Below are 16,518 nucleotides of genomic sequence, written 5' to 3' on the forward strand. Positions count from 1 at the left end.
CGTTTGGTTCTAGGCTCGACAGCCAGGGGAATCATCCTTTCTATATATACACTGTCACACCCTGTAAGATTTTGAGAGTTCCAATGAGATAACCTCTCATTATTTGAAACTCTAGAAAATACAAGTCCAGTATCATCAATCTTTCCTCCATCCAATTAGCCAGTCCAAGTCTGCCTGAAACTGCCTTGCATCCCCTCACAATTTGCATTTGCACGTAGTTTTGTGCCAACTTCAAATTTGGAAATATTGGCTGGATTTTCTGAGGAGTGACAATCTTGCACGGATTGCCAGACCACCCTTAATCCACATCTCTTGCAAGTGATTCTGATCAGGGTTCATTCAGAAATGTGGTGCTTTATTTCCATTATGCGAGTTCATTCATAAGACAGAGCTGGCAGTGCAAGGCAAACTGTGCTCCCTTTCGTAGCAGTCAGTGACTGTATTCTGAAATTTAAAGGTCCAGAATCACAGACAGCCACTTTCACAGCTGCTGGCAATCAGTAAGCACATACACTTCAGATAACTGTGAGGTTAGGGTGCCAGGAGGGTAGAGCGTCAGCTGAGTAGGGTACTAGACAGGAAAGGTGCAAGCTGGTAGGGAGTAGGATGCCTAGGGATAGAATGCCAAGTGGATAGGGTGCAAGATGGTGAGGGGGGCCATGGTAGGGGATTCAGTATTTAGGGTAGGTTGAGGTGGGTGAGGAAAAACAAGGTCTGCCAGAGGCGGGTTTGAGTGGGGAAAACTGGGTTTGGCAGAGGCAGGTGTGGGTGAGTGGGAGAAATAGGGTCTGGCAGAGGCAAGGGCAGATGGATGTTGACTTGGAGGAGATTGAGTCTAGGGGTTTGTTGGCAGAGCAGAAGCCGATCTGATCTGTAATGGGGAGCAGTTCCAGAAAGACTGCATGGAGTTGAAGGAGATCAACTCTTAGGGATGAACAAGGGTCAAGGTGAAGCAGGAGAAGGAAGGATTGGGTTCAAAGCAGGTGAACATGGGATTGTCTCTTGGGTGGTAGTGAATGGGGGCAGGTCCAGAGTGGGGAAAGGGGTGTGCCTGCTGCCTGGTGATCAAGGGTTCTGGGAAGTAAAGAGGTTCGGAACTGGAGTGATTGAAGGTGAGTAAGGTTTGGAGTTAGTGAAGGATTGTATTCCTTCTGGAGTGCAATGGGGGTCATTGGGTCCAGGGTGTCACGGCAAGGTCTTGGAGTTATAAGTGGTATGTGGGGAGGAGTAGTTGTGGCTGTGTGAAGTAAATATGGGGTCACGTGAGTAGTTACTCAAAAGGTAGGCAATGTGTTTAATTATCTAATTTTTCCTAAGTAACTATTGACTTTATATAAATCAGAGAATTCAAAGGGTCCTGATTGACTAGAAACTTTTGGAGGATTTATTTGCAAAAATACAGAGGAATTGCTCAGTAGAATCTTCAATTCGCAGGCAAGTCCTTCAGAGTGTGCTGTTAAGGGGATTCTGTAGGGTTCCCATGTGCAACTCCCATCTACACTGGAAAAGCAGTTGGCTGGCCATTGGAAAATCTGGGCTGTAATAGTCAGTCCTCACATCTATGATACTTACATAAACTGTGAATGCCAGTGGCCCTAGCACTGCCCTTGCAGCACCCAAGTAGTAACTTGAATTTGAGATCATTTATTCCTACTCTCTGCTTTTTGTCTGTTGACCAATTCTCAATCTTTGCTAGTACATTTCCCCAGTCTCATATGGGCTAATTTTATATGCTAAGATCCTGTGTGGCACCTGATGAAAAGACTTCTGAAAATCCAGTCTACCACCTTCACTCTTTCTGCTTTATCTATGCTACAAGTAACAGCCTCAAAAAACTCCAACGAGACTGTCAAATGTAATTTTCCTGTCATAAAACCATGTTGACTCTGCTTAATTCTATCACTATTTTCTGAGTGTCTAGTTGCCATGTTCGTTATAAAAGTTTCTAACTATTTCCCTTCTATTCATGTCAAACTAACAGTTCCATAGTTCTTCATTCTCCCTCTCCCACCCTCCTCAAATAGTCGGCTTATATTTGCTACTTTCAAGTCTGCAGGAACCTTTCCAGAAGCTATAGAATTTTGAAAGATAATGGGCAACGAATCCTCTATCTCTGTCGGCATCTTTTTCAATATTCTGGGATGTTACTCATTTGGCCTAAGGTTTATCATTCTTCAATCCAGTTAAATTTTCAATAATTGCCAGTTTACAAAATTAATTTCTTTAAGTTGTTCAGTTCCACAAGTCCCATGGTTGCCCAGTTTGTCTGGGGTATTTTCTGTATTTTTCTCCATGAAGGCAGGTATGAAGTGATTGTTCAGTTTCTCTGCCATATCCCTATGCTTCACTGTAAATCCTCCTCTCTCCACGTGTAATGGGCCCACATTTGTTGAAGCTTTTCTGTTTCACATTCCTAAAAAAGCTTTTACAGAAGAAGAAGAAGCTCTCTTTCCAAAGTTGTTGCCTGATCTGCAGCATTTGTTGTTTTCATTTCAGATTCCAGCATCTGCAGCAATTTGCTCCAACCTTTTTTTAAATTTAATGTTAAATTCAAATGCTGTTCTTCCTTTCTTTATCAGTGTTTGGTCATTATTTCCTGAGTTCTAAATTGCTCCCAATCCTGAGGTTTACCATATTTTCTGACGTCCTAATAAGCAATCTCCTTTGATCTAGTGCAATCTTTGACTTGTTTTGTTAGCCATAGTTGATTGAACATTCCCATTAGGTGTTTGTGCCTTAGGGAATATATGTCCGTTGTAAACCATTTATTACTACTTTGAACATTGTCTGTCTACCATCAAATGTTTTAGGGTATTTTTCCAATCTACCATAGCCAATTTGTCCGCCATAACTTCATACTTCGTCTTGGTCAGATTAAAGACCCTAGTTACAGAATGAACTAGGCCCCATTCCAACTTAATGTGTATATCTCTCTCTGCCCACATTTTCTCTTGGTGTTTTTTTTTTCCTGGACTGGAGAACCATTGCATGTGAGACAATTGATTTTACTGAATTTGCCTTTGCTAAGTGAGCGTTGATGGGATGTTACTATATTGGAACAGTTGCTGATTAGTGGTTAAATTATCTATTATTTTGTTAAGTTTTCCAATAGAGTCAAAGTTATACTAACTTTTTTTTTGTTTGTATTTTAACTGGGTATAAGAATAAGGTGTGTTTTGCTTAAAGCCAAATTGTGTGAACAATTGAAGTCCATCTGGAACACGGCACCTTATGCTTGCCTTTAAATAAGATAAAAGCTAGGGTCCAGGTTATCTCCTTGATGTATTTGAAGGGGGTTTGGTCTGGTCCATAACAAAGTACTGTTGATTATTACTCAAATTGCATCCTGCCAACTGAAAAATTTGAGTTATTTTTAATTAGGTGAATAAATCAGAGCTTGTTATGTTGTTTTAACATTTTATGCATTTTCAAAAAATACTCCTTTTCAATACAGTTGTTTGTTCATTAGCACCAACCTATGAACCAATGGTGCAATAATAACCATTCTACGCAGGTCCTGTGAGATATAAAATTTGATCACAGTCAGAGGATCTGCAATAAAGTGTGACATCAGTATCTGTGGACATTTATAACTGAAGACTTTTGCTATTGCTGGACAGGTGCACACAAGCCCCCCTTCATATGCTCTTGATAGAGTTGTGGCAAGTTTTCGAACACGCAGTCAGATGTTAGTTGATCACCTTGAAGAGCATGATGAGGTTATTCGTCACAAATTAGATGACGATAGTGACGATGAGGAAGTAGGAAAGAAGAAAGAAAACATAAATATACAGCTTCCAAGGTAGGAAAAATGTAAACTGCTAACTTCAGGCACATTCATGTTCCTTTTAAATGAGTTGAGGGTTTCTGCCTCAGCTACCAAATTAAAAATACCCACCCTCCTCTGGGTAAAGGAAAGCTTTTATTTTCTCATGTCTCCTCTAATCCTTCTACCAATGACCTTAAATCCATGCCCTCGATAATTGACCTTGACTAGGGGAAATAAGTCTTCTCCACCCACTCTATTGAAGCACCTCATTATTTTGTGTACCTCAATTAAGTCACCCTCAGTCACCTCTGTTGTAAAGAAATCAATCTTAACTTATTCAGTCCTTCCTCAGAATCAGCAATTTTCAAGCCCTGGCAACATTATGGTAAAGTTCCCCTGTACTCTGTTTAGAGCAATTGTGTCCTTCTTGTCATGTGGTGACCAGAACTGTTCAAATGCTTCAGCTGTGGCCTAACTAATATCTTGTATAGTTCCAGCATTACCTACCCACCTTTACATTCAGTACCTTACTCAATGAAGGAGAGTATCCCACATGCCTTCGTTAACATTTTGTCAGCCTGTCCTGCTATGTTCAAGGACCTGTGCACATGCAATCCAAGGTCTCTCATTTTCCCTACACCTCTCAATACCTTCCCATTTATTATGTATACCCTTGCACTGTTTAACCTAACTCCGCAAAGGTATTACCTTACAGTTTCCGGATTAAATTATATTTGTCAATTTTCCACTGACTCAACCAAAGCAATGACACCATTCTACAGTCAACAGTCATCCTCTTCACTATCAAGTATCGAGCCAATTTCTTTGTGTCTTCTGCAAATTTCCCAATCATACCATCAACATTTAAATCTAAATCATTAATATATGCCTTAAATAGCAAACAACCCAACACTGAGGTCCATGAAACACCACTGGAAATCATTTGCATTCGCAAAATTATCCATCGACTATTATCCTTTGTTTCCTGTCAATTTTGGATCCAGATCGCCACAATTTTATGCATCCCATGGAGTTCAATTTTTTTCTTAACAGTCCACCGAGGGATTTTGTCAAATGCCTTAATAAAATTAATACATATGGACAACATCTGCTACACTACTCTCATCAATCTTCCTTGTTATTTCCTCAAAAAAATTCAACTAAGTTAGTAATGCGTGAGCTTCCCAATACAAAATTATGCTGACTGTCCCCAGTTTAATCCACTCCTTTCCAAGTAACAGTTAATCCTGTCTCTCAGTATTGATTTTAGTAGTTTCTTCTGTCATCAAGGTTGGAAGGACCAACGTATAATTACTTGGCCTGTCCCTTGCATTGTTTCTGAGTAGTGGTACAATGGTCACAGAGCTCCAATCCTCATCTGTATCTAGTGAGGATTGGGCAAAGATCCCCATATCTGCTATTTCCTCCCTGGCCTCTTCAAATACTTTTCAATACATTTCATCTGGCACTGATGTTTTAACTCCCTTTAAAGAGGTCAGTCCCTCCAGTACTTCTCATTAAGTTTACTTCATCTAATTTCACAGTCCTCCAACTTTAACTAGAATGTCTGAATTATCCCGCTCCTTTAAGAAGTTAGAGAAAATATACTTATTTAGAACTCAGTCCACATCTTCTGCATCCAATTACAAGTTACCATGTATGTCCGTGATAGGCCCAAACCTTTCCTTAGCCATCCTCTTGCTCTTAATCTACTGATAAAATACCTTAGAATTTTGATTAACTTTACTGGCTAATGCATTTTGGAATCCTCTCTTTGTTTTCATAATTTCCCTTTTCACATCACCCCTGTACTTTCTACATTGTATTATAGAATAAATCCAGTCTGATGTAGAATGTTTCTGATTACTTGCATGTGCTGTACTGTATCAAAATGTTCACGTGATAAAATTTTGCTTATGGTAAATGCCTGCAATAGTTTTATTTTTAATCCAAATTGTAAAGGCATTTTCTGCTATATTAGGCACCCAATAAATCAGACTTGGACTCAGAAACAAGCCAATGTGATTAACGACACAAAGTTATTAAAAAAAAATTTCACGATGGACAATCAAGGACAAGGTGACAACAAAACAGAATTGGACTCAGAGAAAGGTATGTGCATAGTTTGAGAAATTATACTTTCTTCATTTCATACATCATTACCTGACACCATGAACAAATAAAGTAGTGATGTAATGTAAATGCTTAATGAGATGTGACAAGGTGAATTCTTTAAGGATCTCTTCAATTTTTCTCCGATCAATTATTTGCATGAAGCATTGGACAGTTGCACATTGGAGTTTGTTGTTGGCTTAAATTAGGATCCCCTGTAAGTTATGTCATTGGGAACAGAAGTTACTGAAGAATATATACAGATTAAATGAAAGGCAAAACTGAGACAAATCTTATTCAAAGGCTTAACCCTAATTATGAAATCAGGAAGCATTTTTACAAAAATGTAGTGAAAATCTGGAATTCATCCTGTCACCATCCCAATTATGTCTAATGAGTTCAAGACTAGATTGGCAGATGTTTATCAAATCATAATATAAGGGTTGTAGCAGATGGATAAATCGAGTTGAGGTCGCGATCGTTGATCTTATTGAATGTAGCGATAGACTCAAAAGGCCGTGTGACCTGCTAATTTCTGTATTTTGGAAGGAATAATCGAACAATGGTCGCCATATTTATGTCAATATTGTGCTTCGGTTGTCCACAGTGAGGTACACAAAGATAATATTTTTGCACTCTTTCTCAGATTTTCTTCTGTTTGCAAAATTACCTTCCACCATGCAACTTAGCCAAGATTGAAAGTTGTGGGAGCGGTCTCTACATTGATACACTACACACCATAAATTAACTCAACTAGCTCTGTATAAGTATTTGATTTAATTTATTTGAAAATTTATTTTCTTCCTTTTTTTTGAATATGTAGCTCCACAACTGAAATCCTCCTCTGAGGCTGACCGCTTACGTCAGAGCCAAGTGTTAAACATGAAGAAATTGAAGACTGCAGACATGGATGTGGCGCATTCCAAGCAGAAAATAAGGGAACTTGCCATCAATATTCGTATGAAGGAAGAACTCATTAAAGAATTGGTTAAAACAGGTTAGAAGTGTTAAAATTTTGTAAGTATACGTTGGCAGAATACCAGCTGTCTTTTCTCAGTGTCGAACTAACAGGAAGTGGACAAAAGCATCTGTTAATGTTCTGCTTTTTGTTGCTTTATTTAGGACTGTAAGTTCAGGGGTTTTCAGATGCCAAGGTAACTTTATTAGCTTCACCACTTTCAGGTTATAGCCTGTGGGTTTACATGTCTCCTTGATCTTCAAAGCACTAAATAAACCGTGTGTTTCAGCTGCGTTCCTAATATGCAAGAAGTATAGATAAATAAAACTAAGAACTGCAAATGCTGGAGATCTGAAACAAACAGAAATTGCCAGAGAAACAGTAGGACTGGCAGCATCTGTGAAAAGAAAACAGAGTCAATGTTTCAAGTTCAGTGACCCTTCTTCAGAACTTTAGCAGATGAATAGTCTGGCAATATGGGACAAGATTGCATTAGCCAACAAGGAATTGAAGACTAAAGTTCTAATTTTAATGGTCAATGACCCATCACCAGGAATAACCGGTGGAATCTTATAAAGGTCTGAGCATTCTAAGCGATGGCAAGATTTGTGACATAATCGTCTGAAAATTCTGGCAAGGCCTATTGCTACATCAGGATCAACTCACTGTATCTTTTATGCATTTGCTGAGCGGTTCAGCAAGTTTCTGGCTAGGCAGTAGTGAGCTGCCAATTAAGGGCAATTACAACTTGTTAAACACCTTATAAACTCTGCAACTTGCCTAATGAATACTTAGCCTCGTCTCTCAACATGGAAGTTAGAACGGACACCTGGCAACTTCAGCTCACCCCTGGCTGCAACCAACCTCCATGTTGCTCAGCTTCAAACAGCATCCGAGGACATGATCCATGACCACTTGCCGCATGCACCCCTTGTCCACAGACATTGTTAGCCAATGTCAGATGCCAACTCACAACCATGACAGCACCTCCTCAATCCATTTGCAGGTTATTTAGGGAGCACAAGAGTGCATTATAGATGCACTGGCAACTGGCATTGAAAAGCTGCTGGAGGGAAAGGTTGCATGCAGGGACAGGCACTCAGCTCATGGATTGAACTAGGTTGCATCTCAGGGCTGATTGCTTGTTCCTTTTGTGCTCACACTCATGCTCTTAGCGCCTACCTGCAATCTTGTGGCATCTATGCCTTGCCTTCACTTGCCTTGCTGTATCTGTTCGTGCATTGGCACTTCAGTCAGTGTTATATTGACATGCTGTTCTGCACACAAACATCTTGTCATGGTTTTCAGTGGGGATCTGAATGAGGATGTTGGGAGAAATCTTAATGTATGGGACACTAAGAACCACAGCATGTGCCAGCTGTGTATGCAACAAACACACTGCCCATATATTCAACCAAACGGCCAGGTTGGAAATTGGATGGGGTCTTGACCTCAGTTGGGTCAAGAGGGTCAATCAGTCAGTTGGTCAGGAGACTCAATACTGCCAGTCATGAGTACATTCTGCACACAGCTCAGGGGCATTGCCACAGTCAGTAATCTGCTTGGGACAGAGATACTTCCAGACTCATTGAGTATTTCCAGTATTTTCTACTTTGACTTCCTGAAAATAATTGTTAATAGTGCGGGCATGTTAGTTAGAAGCTGAACCATTTTAAATATAAAAATATATGTATAATAATAACTTACATTGTATAGCACCTTTAATGTGGTAAAATATCCCGAGGTGCTTTATGGTAACATTATTAAACAAAATTTTTCAATGAGCCACACAATAGGAGATATCTGGATAGATGACTAAAACCATGTTGAAGATGCATGTTTTATGGAATGTGTTAAAGGACAAAATAAAAGGAGATATCGAGGCTGAGAGATTTATGGAAGAAACTTCGGAACAGAGGCTTTGGCAGATAAAAGCCTAGCTTCGACAGCAGAATGATAAAATTTGAGAATACTGAAAAGGCCAGAATTGGAGAAACACAGACACATGGCAGTTTGCAATTAGAGAGAGATAGGAAGTTGTACAATATTGGAAAGAGATGAAAATGAGGCTGAGACTTTTAAAAATGAGGCATTGCTCGACAGTAATATAAGAAAATAGGGATGTTGGTGAATGGGATTGGTCCAAGTTAGGACGTGGGCAGCAGGGATTTTGGATGGCCTCATTTTTATGGAGGGCAGAATGTGGAAGGTGGGCTAGGATTAGTCAAGTCTATGGTGTGGATAAGCTAAACTGGGATAGTGTCACCCATTTCTTTGAAGGTGAAAAAGGTGATCTTAGAATGTAGAGATATATGGTCAGTTGCTCATCCCATAGTTGGCTATGATGTCAAGGTTGCGAGTGGTTTGGTACGGCTTCAGACATTTATCAGGATAAAGGATGGAGTCAGTGACTAGGGAATGGAGTTTATGGAGGAATCCAAGGACATGGCTTTGCTATTCCTATTATTTAGTTGGAAGGACTTTCTAGTCCTGTAGTGAATATTGGGCCAGTAATTCTAGAGATGATAATGAGGCAAGAGAGATGTGATGAAGTAGAACTGAGTGTTGTGAGTTTATGTGCAGAAACCGATGTAGCGCTTTTATACAATATCACCAAGGGACAGCATATAAATATAAAATGGGAGAAAGCAAGGATGACCGAGTGTTACATCAGAGTTCTTGGTAAATGAGTGGAAAGAGAAGCTATTAAAGATGTTTCTCTGGCTATAACTGATTAGAAATGAATGAAAGTGAGTGAGTGTTAAGTCTAACTAAACTAATGGAAGCCATCTAAAGCTGTTAACTTGCCAGCGATTTATAGAATTGATCATAAACTGATCTCACTATTAAGTCACTTTTCGGTGCAAAGCTTAACATCAACTTATAATTAGCAAGTTAGTGCTGAATTATTGTGATGTTAGCTATGCCAGGCTCATTACTTATTGTCAGTTACTCATATGTATTGTTGATAATTGATAATTAAATCTTAAATGCTGATAATTATGATTGAAGGTGTTAATGAATAGATATTAATGGTGTGACTGTTTCTTTGACAATACACTAACATGGATTTAGTTCCAAAAATGGTTTATGCACTTCCTGATATGGATATAATATTGTAAATACTAAAATATTCCAAATGACCTGATGCTGTTGAGGCTGTTTGATGTGCCCAATTTGGGCATTATTTCTTCCCTGGACTTAGATTGGGTGGTAGTCCTTGACAGTTCCTTGACTGACAATGAAAGGGATGCAGTTATAAATATATGAGGCCATAAAGAAATAACCCTTTATAAATTTAATAGAGTGCTTATTTCATTGTGCCTGCAAATAGTTGAAGTTTAATTGTTATCATTGTCAGCAGCATGCATCCATTTAGGTATGATGATGGACAAGCAGTCAAATCAAATCCATGGGGGAGGGGTAGCTTCAAATGGTACACTTTTGCTGTTGGCTAAAAAAATAAATCTGAGAGAACAGGTTCTGCTCCAAGTGCTGCATAAGAAGCAGCTACTGGATGTGACATTGAGATGTTGTTTACAGAGTATCTCATAAGTATGAAAATCAATATTTGGGGGCATTCTTTGCATCCTTGCTAGTATCCTTGATGCAGAAAATTGCCTGTCCTACTTGCCTTGTGGTTCTGACACACAGATCTTTGGGTAAATATCCATTTTTCATCCTTTGAGTGTGCCTGAGTTAGAGGTGTCACCTCTGCTCAATGAGAACCAACTTACTTGGGACCCTTGCCTTTGAGTGCACTGCCATATTCATGATTTATCCTTCCACAAACCTCCTAGAATGTACTTCAAACATGAAAGTTATTAAGCTGCTTTTCTCAATGGCTACAAGTTTTACATGTTTCACAACGTTATAGCAATTTGCTGAGAATAAAGCGCTAATGAATTAATATCATGATTTGAAAGTCAACTTCAATTTATTCAATGCACATTTCATGAGTTTCCCAAAGGTAGGTTGGGAGGCAAGGCATGGCATAGAAGCAAGGCTTGAGGAACATGACCTGATGCAGAGGTAAAACCCAAGATGCGGTGCTTGGAAAGAGGCCAGGTCTGAAGGGCAAGGCCCAGGAGAGAGGCGAGACTAGGGACTAGGAGCAGTAAGCAAGGCTAAGAGCCTAGTCAGGAGACAAGACGGAGAGCTATGGTTGCTGTGGGAGAAGAGTTGGAGCGAGAGTGATTGGGGATGAGAGCAGAAGTGCTGAGGGAAAGTTCAGGTGAGCATACAAGCCTTGCATGAGTCTTACAGATGACTTTCAAGTGAAACTGGCAACATTAAACAGTTATTTTTGCCAGAGAATTTTTTTTTGGCCAGCATGTAACCAATCCAGCAACAGTCAGTCTAATTCTAGATTTATTCTTATGAAAAAGAAACGTTGAGCAGCTGGATGAAGTAGCAGTGGGATAATCATTTAGGAAATAGTAATCATAATACAGTTAGATTTAGCATCATTACGGAAATGGACAAAGATGGAACAGGAATAAGAATTCTAAATTGGGAGAAGACAAATTGTATGAAGCGGAGATATGATCTGGCAAAAGTGGACTGGTTATAGCTTCTTGAAGGAAAAAGTCACTACAAATCAGTAGAAGGTATTCAAAAGTGAGATTTTACAGGCAAAGGTAAAGGGTGGTACTGCCATATCCCGAGTCCCCTGTTTATCCAGAAGCATACAGGGCAGGATAAAGCAGAAAAACAGAGCCTAAGAAAATCTCAAAAATAGTAATTCTTTAGGAAGCTTAGGGGAGTATATTAAGTGTGTGAAAAAGGAAATTAGGAAGGCATGGAGAACATACATAAAAAAAGGCTGGCCAAAATAAGGAAAATCCAATGATGTTTTATCAGTGCACTAACAGCAAGAGACTGAATAAGGAAAGGATTGAGCCTATCACAGATGTGCTTATATTTGAATGAAGATAATGTGTTTTCTAAATTAGTATTTTGCCTCTGTTTTTAACAAAGAAGAGGAATGATGCAAACATTCTTGTTAAAGACGTGTGAAATGTTCAATGAAAAGAGAAGTAATGGAAGGACAGTCCTCTTCTTAAGTCAATAAATCACCAGAGCTAAATGAATTGCATTATAGGCTATTAAAAGAAGCCAGGGAGGAAAGAGCAGATACAATGAGGATTATTTTCCAATCCAATACAGATGGAGATTTGTGAATGTTGTGCCAGTATTTACAAAGGGTGTGAGGGAAAGGCCAAATAATTATAGGATGGTCAGTCCAACTTTGGTAGTAAAATGTTAACTGTTGATTGAAAAGGCGTGGATTAATCAGGGAAGTAAGCACGGTTTTGTTAAGGGAAAGTCCTGTCTTACTAACTTGTTGAATTTTTTGAGAAAGTAACAAGGAAGATTGACAAAGGTGGTGCAGTAGATATTGTCTGTGGATTTTGGTAAGCCATTTGACATGGTCTGACATGGCAATCTGCAATGAAAAATTAAAGTTCATCGGATAGGGGAATGTGGTGGGTTGTATCTAAAATTGGCTCAGGGACAGGAAACAAATGTAATGGTTGATGTATAATTTGCAAATGGAAAATGTTTTCAATAGCTTTCCAATGTTATTCTAAAGGAATTAGTATTGGGTCATTTGCTATTTGTGATATATATTAATAGATGAGATTTAAATATAGGAGGCATGATTGGCAAATTTCCAGCTGACAGAAGAATTGGCCAGGTGGTTGATCATGAAAATGATGGCTGTTGACTGCAGGAAGATTCAGTAGGTTGGCTATATGGCCTGAAAAGTGACAAATGAAATCCAGTCCTGAGAAGTGTGAGGTTATGCATTTGGGGACAATGAAAGGGAATACGCAATAAACAGGAGGGTATTGGAAGGTGCACGGAAGTTAGAGAACTCTGATGCACATTCTAAAATCTCTGACAGTCGCAGAACAGGTAAATAAAGTAGTATAGAAAGCATATGGGATGCTTTCTTTCATTGGATGAGGTACTAAATGCAAGAATAATGTTGTAATGCTGGAACTTTATAAGATACTGGTTAGCCTATGGCTGAAATTGTGCATACAGTTCTATCAAATTACAAGAATGCTGTCAGCACTTGACAAGTACAAGTAGGGGCAAGATTGGATAAGCTGTGTTATTTTCCTTAGATGCGGAGGTGCCAGTGTTGGTCTGGGGTGGACAAGGTCAGAAATCACACAACACCAGGTTATAGTCCAACAGGTTTATTTAAAAACACAAGCTTTTGGAGTCAAGAAGGAGTAAGACTCTGAAAGCTTGAGTTTTCAAATAAACCTGTTGGACTATAACCTGGTGTCGTGTGATTTTTGATATTTTCCTTAGAACATAGGAGTTGATCGAAGAGTACAGAATAAGAAGAGGCTTAGATAAAGTGTACAGGGAAGACCTCCTTCCCCTAGCCAAGTTACCAGTGGTGACTGATTTAAGTAAATTGGTAGAAGGGTCCCAGGAGACAGTGGTGAGTTTCTGGATTTCTCTGCCCAGTTGGTGACTGCAGCAGAAATCCTCAACTTGTTCAAAAGGAACCTAGATCTGCATGTACAAAAACAGAAGTTTCTGGAAAAGCTCAGCAGGCCTGGCAGCATCTGTAAAGAAAAAATCAGAGTTAACGTTTCGGGTCCAGTGACCCTTCCTCAGAACTGGATCTGCATGTGATGTATGTAATTTACAAGGCTATGGACCAAGTGCTGGATAGTGGGATGAGAATGGGCAGCTAGTTTATTCAGGCTTTATAGATGTGATGGGTTGAATGGCCTCTTTCTGTGCTGTAACCTTTCTTTATTTCTATGGTTATGCTGGCACTGCTTTATTACCAGTGCTAAAACAGAAACGACATTAATTAATTCAACGTTAAGTAGGACTTGCTATATCAAATTCTGCATCAAGAGTTAGTTTGCCTTTTTGATGAAAGGTACATGAGTTGAATAGTGAAATTTGGATTTCAAAATAGAGGCAGATGGATGTCGGTTTCTTCTGTGAAGGGTTTTCTTGAAAACAAATGTCAGACAGTCCTCCTGGAACAGCAATTCTATGATGAAAACATGATGAGCGTGAAGAAGATACCAAACAAAGTGCGGTCCAAGACAGGATTGTTTCACTCTTTCCTTCACCCTGTCAAAACTGGTTCCATGCAACCACAGTACAGTGCACATTTTCATGATAGAAACAGATGAAATTGAGGAGCTTTGACATACAACCAACTTTCCCCAAAATTTTGAAATGTCTTGTGCTGCTCACTGATTGAATATCAGTGAGGTAATTGAAAATCAAGCAGAATTACATCTTGTTCCCTAAACTTCTGGATACTCACTGTAGATCTGCAATTTATTGCTTCCTTCTTCCCCTGGCTGTAAGGCTTCTCGGTACAAGCCTGGACAAGGCTTCCAGCCTCCCTCTCTCCTAAAACCAGGTTGGCCACTAGCAAATGCTGAACCCAATCCCCTAGGCTGAAGAGGACCTGCTGCAGCCCAGCTCTCTAGGTGCCTCAGATCTTGCCAACACGTGAGAAGTGGGAAAATTAATTATTAATATTACTAAAATTCCTGTTGATTGTATGCACATGGTCATCCACCTTCATTAAACAAAAACTGTGCTATTATACTGGATAGGAATGGGGAACACACTCAAGGCCATTGTGACCCCAGAAGGGTCTACATTCCATATTTTCTTCAATTGGGTTATGAGAAATTCTCCAAAGCTCCTTAGATAACACTTTCCAAACCCACAAGCACTTCCATCGAGAAGTATAAGGACAGCAGCTACATGGGAACTGCACCACCTAAAAGGTCCCCTTGTGGTCAAGCGACCACAGACCCAAATTAGACATTCTGAATTAACAGACAGCCGGAGAAATAAGCCTGACAGAAAATTGGCCAAACTAATTTAAATAGCAGCCAATAGCGACAAAGAACAGTGGAAATCAAGGTCAAAGAGGTTACAAATGTTCACAGGGAACCAGTTACAACCAGCCCAAGGGGTCCATATTGGAGAAGCTACAATCAGACTTCCAGGCATCTTAACTTCCAGCGAGTGCCTGAGGATGTGCACTTTACACCTCCCCACCATGGCATCGGTGAAGAGTGTTTGCGCGACCCCATTGGATGCTTTAAACCCAGCTCAGGGCTCATTAGCCAAATGCCACAGAACTTTCAGGAAGGTCCGCATGAGGGGTGATTAAAAACACACACCTGAAAGCCACCTGTCAGCGAAGACTTGCAGCACAACCCATGGCAGAAGACCATGAAGCAATCAAAGAAGACTCAGGAGAAGATCTACCCTGACCTGCAAGACCCACCTTTGTGGAAGAAAGCCAGCCCGACGTCAGAGAGGAAGGAAATTCCAATGACCCAGCTCAAACACATGGATGGTTGTGGGTAATATTCTTTCTCAGATGGATAGAACTAAATAGAGAGTAAATATTGTGGAAATTTGGGAAATGCTCACACGGTGTTTTTAATAAGGATTATTTCACTAATAAGATCGAGTTGAATTGCAAACCAAATTCTGTGTCTTTTTTTCAGGTTCAAGAACAACAGTACTTTGGTAAATTGTTTTTTAGCACTTAAACTGGTCGAAGTGTCCAAAGACGGACAACCCGCTCCAAGCCACTCACTATCCTAATGTGAAAATATATCGCCATTCCTTCACTGTCACTGGTTCAGAATCCTGGAACTCCCTTCCCTTCAGATATTGTAGGTATACCTACAGCACGTGGACTGCAGTGGTTCAGGAAGTTAGCTCACCACCACCTTCTCAAGGGTAACTAGGGATGGGCAATAGATACTGGCCCAATCAGTAATGCCCACGTCACACAAGTGAATAAAACCAAAGGTTAATTTTAATATACATGAGTTCAAATGAAACAAATGCGTATGGCTACATAAGGGGTAGCTTTCCATCAGTTGGCTGCCTTACAATCTGCTACTTAATTGGAAGGCATAAAAGTGTAAGATAAAATCTGCTTTATTTTCTGAGATAACTGGAGATAATGTGTTTTCATTAGAGCTGTCCATCCTTGCCTTTACTATTGTTTTGTCATTTTATTTGTGAAGAATTTATTGTACTCTTAATCTATTTATTTGTAAATTTATTCATTCAGGTCAGGATGCCCAAGCTGTAAACCGACAGTATTACCAAAAGATCACTCAATTAGAGCAAGAAGCTGAGCAAGCCAAGACTGAGCTGTCAGAAGCTCAAAAACAATTACAGGAACTGGAGAACAAGGAACTTCGGGATGCCGCAGAGAAAATAAAGCTACAAAAAGAATTCCGCAAGAAAATGGAAACAGCCAAAGTTAAAATGCAGGTTAGCCACTATACAGTAGCCATCCTTTGGTTTAATTTGTTTTAATTATCATATGTGGATCTCATAAGCAAGGCCAACATTTATTGCCTGTCCTTAATGGTCCTTGAGAAGGTGCTGCTGCTCTGTAGTGATGTAGGTAGACCTACATTGCAGTTTATTTTTAGGAAGATCCAGGACTTTGGTTCAGCAATGGTGAACATGGTGAACAAACAGCAATGTAGATTCAAGTCAGGATGGTTTGTGACTTGGAAAGGAAATTGCAGGTAGTGATGTTCTGAGTATGTCTACATAACTGAAGTTCCCATTCCTGAAACTATTCCCAAAAAACTAATATATGTATCCTACGCTCCGTTCGCGACCAATGACT

The 16,518-nt window shown here is 39.7% G+C and overlaps 1 protein-coding gene across 5 annotated transcripts in view; it reads left to right on the top strand.

Moving 5' to 3' along the window:
- Positions 1–16,518, top strand: part of LOC109936292 (kinesin-like protein KIF27) — a 109,091-nt gene that overhangs the window by 37,676 nt on the left and 54,897 nt on the right. For all 5 annotated transcript variants that reach the window (XM_048592885.1, XM_048592898.1, XM_048592905.1 and 2 more), the window contains exons 8-11: positions 3,621–3,802; positions 5,751–5,881; positions 6,705–6,878; positions 15,946–16,151. In XM_048592885.1, coding sequence (XP_048448842.1) covers positions 3,621–3,802; positions 5,751–5,881; positions 6,705–6,878; positions 15,946–16,151 — 693 coding nt within the window. The remainder of the gene's footprint in view (positions 1–3,620; positions 3,803–5,750; positions 5,882–6,704; positions 6,879–15,945; positions 16,152–16,518) is intronic.

The sequence above is a fragment of the Rhincodon typus genome, chromosome 3, assembly GCF_021869965.1.
Source record: "Rhincodon typus isolate 14 chromosome 3, sRhiTyp1.1, whole genome shotgun sequence".
NCBI classification, from domain to species: Eukaryota; Metazoa; Chordata; class Chondrichthyes; order Orectolobiformes; family Rhincodontidae; genus Rhincodon; species Rhincodon typus.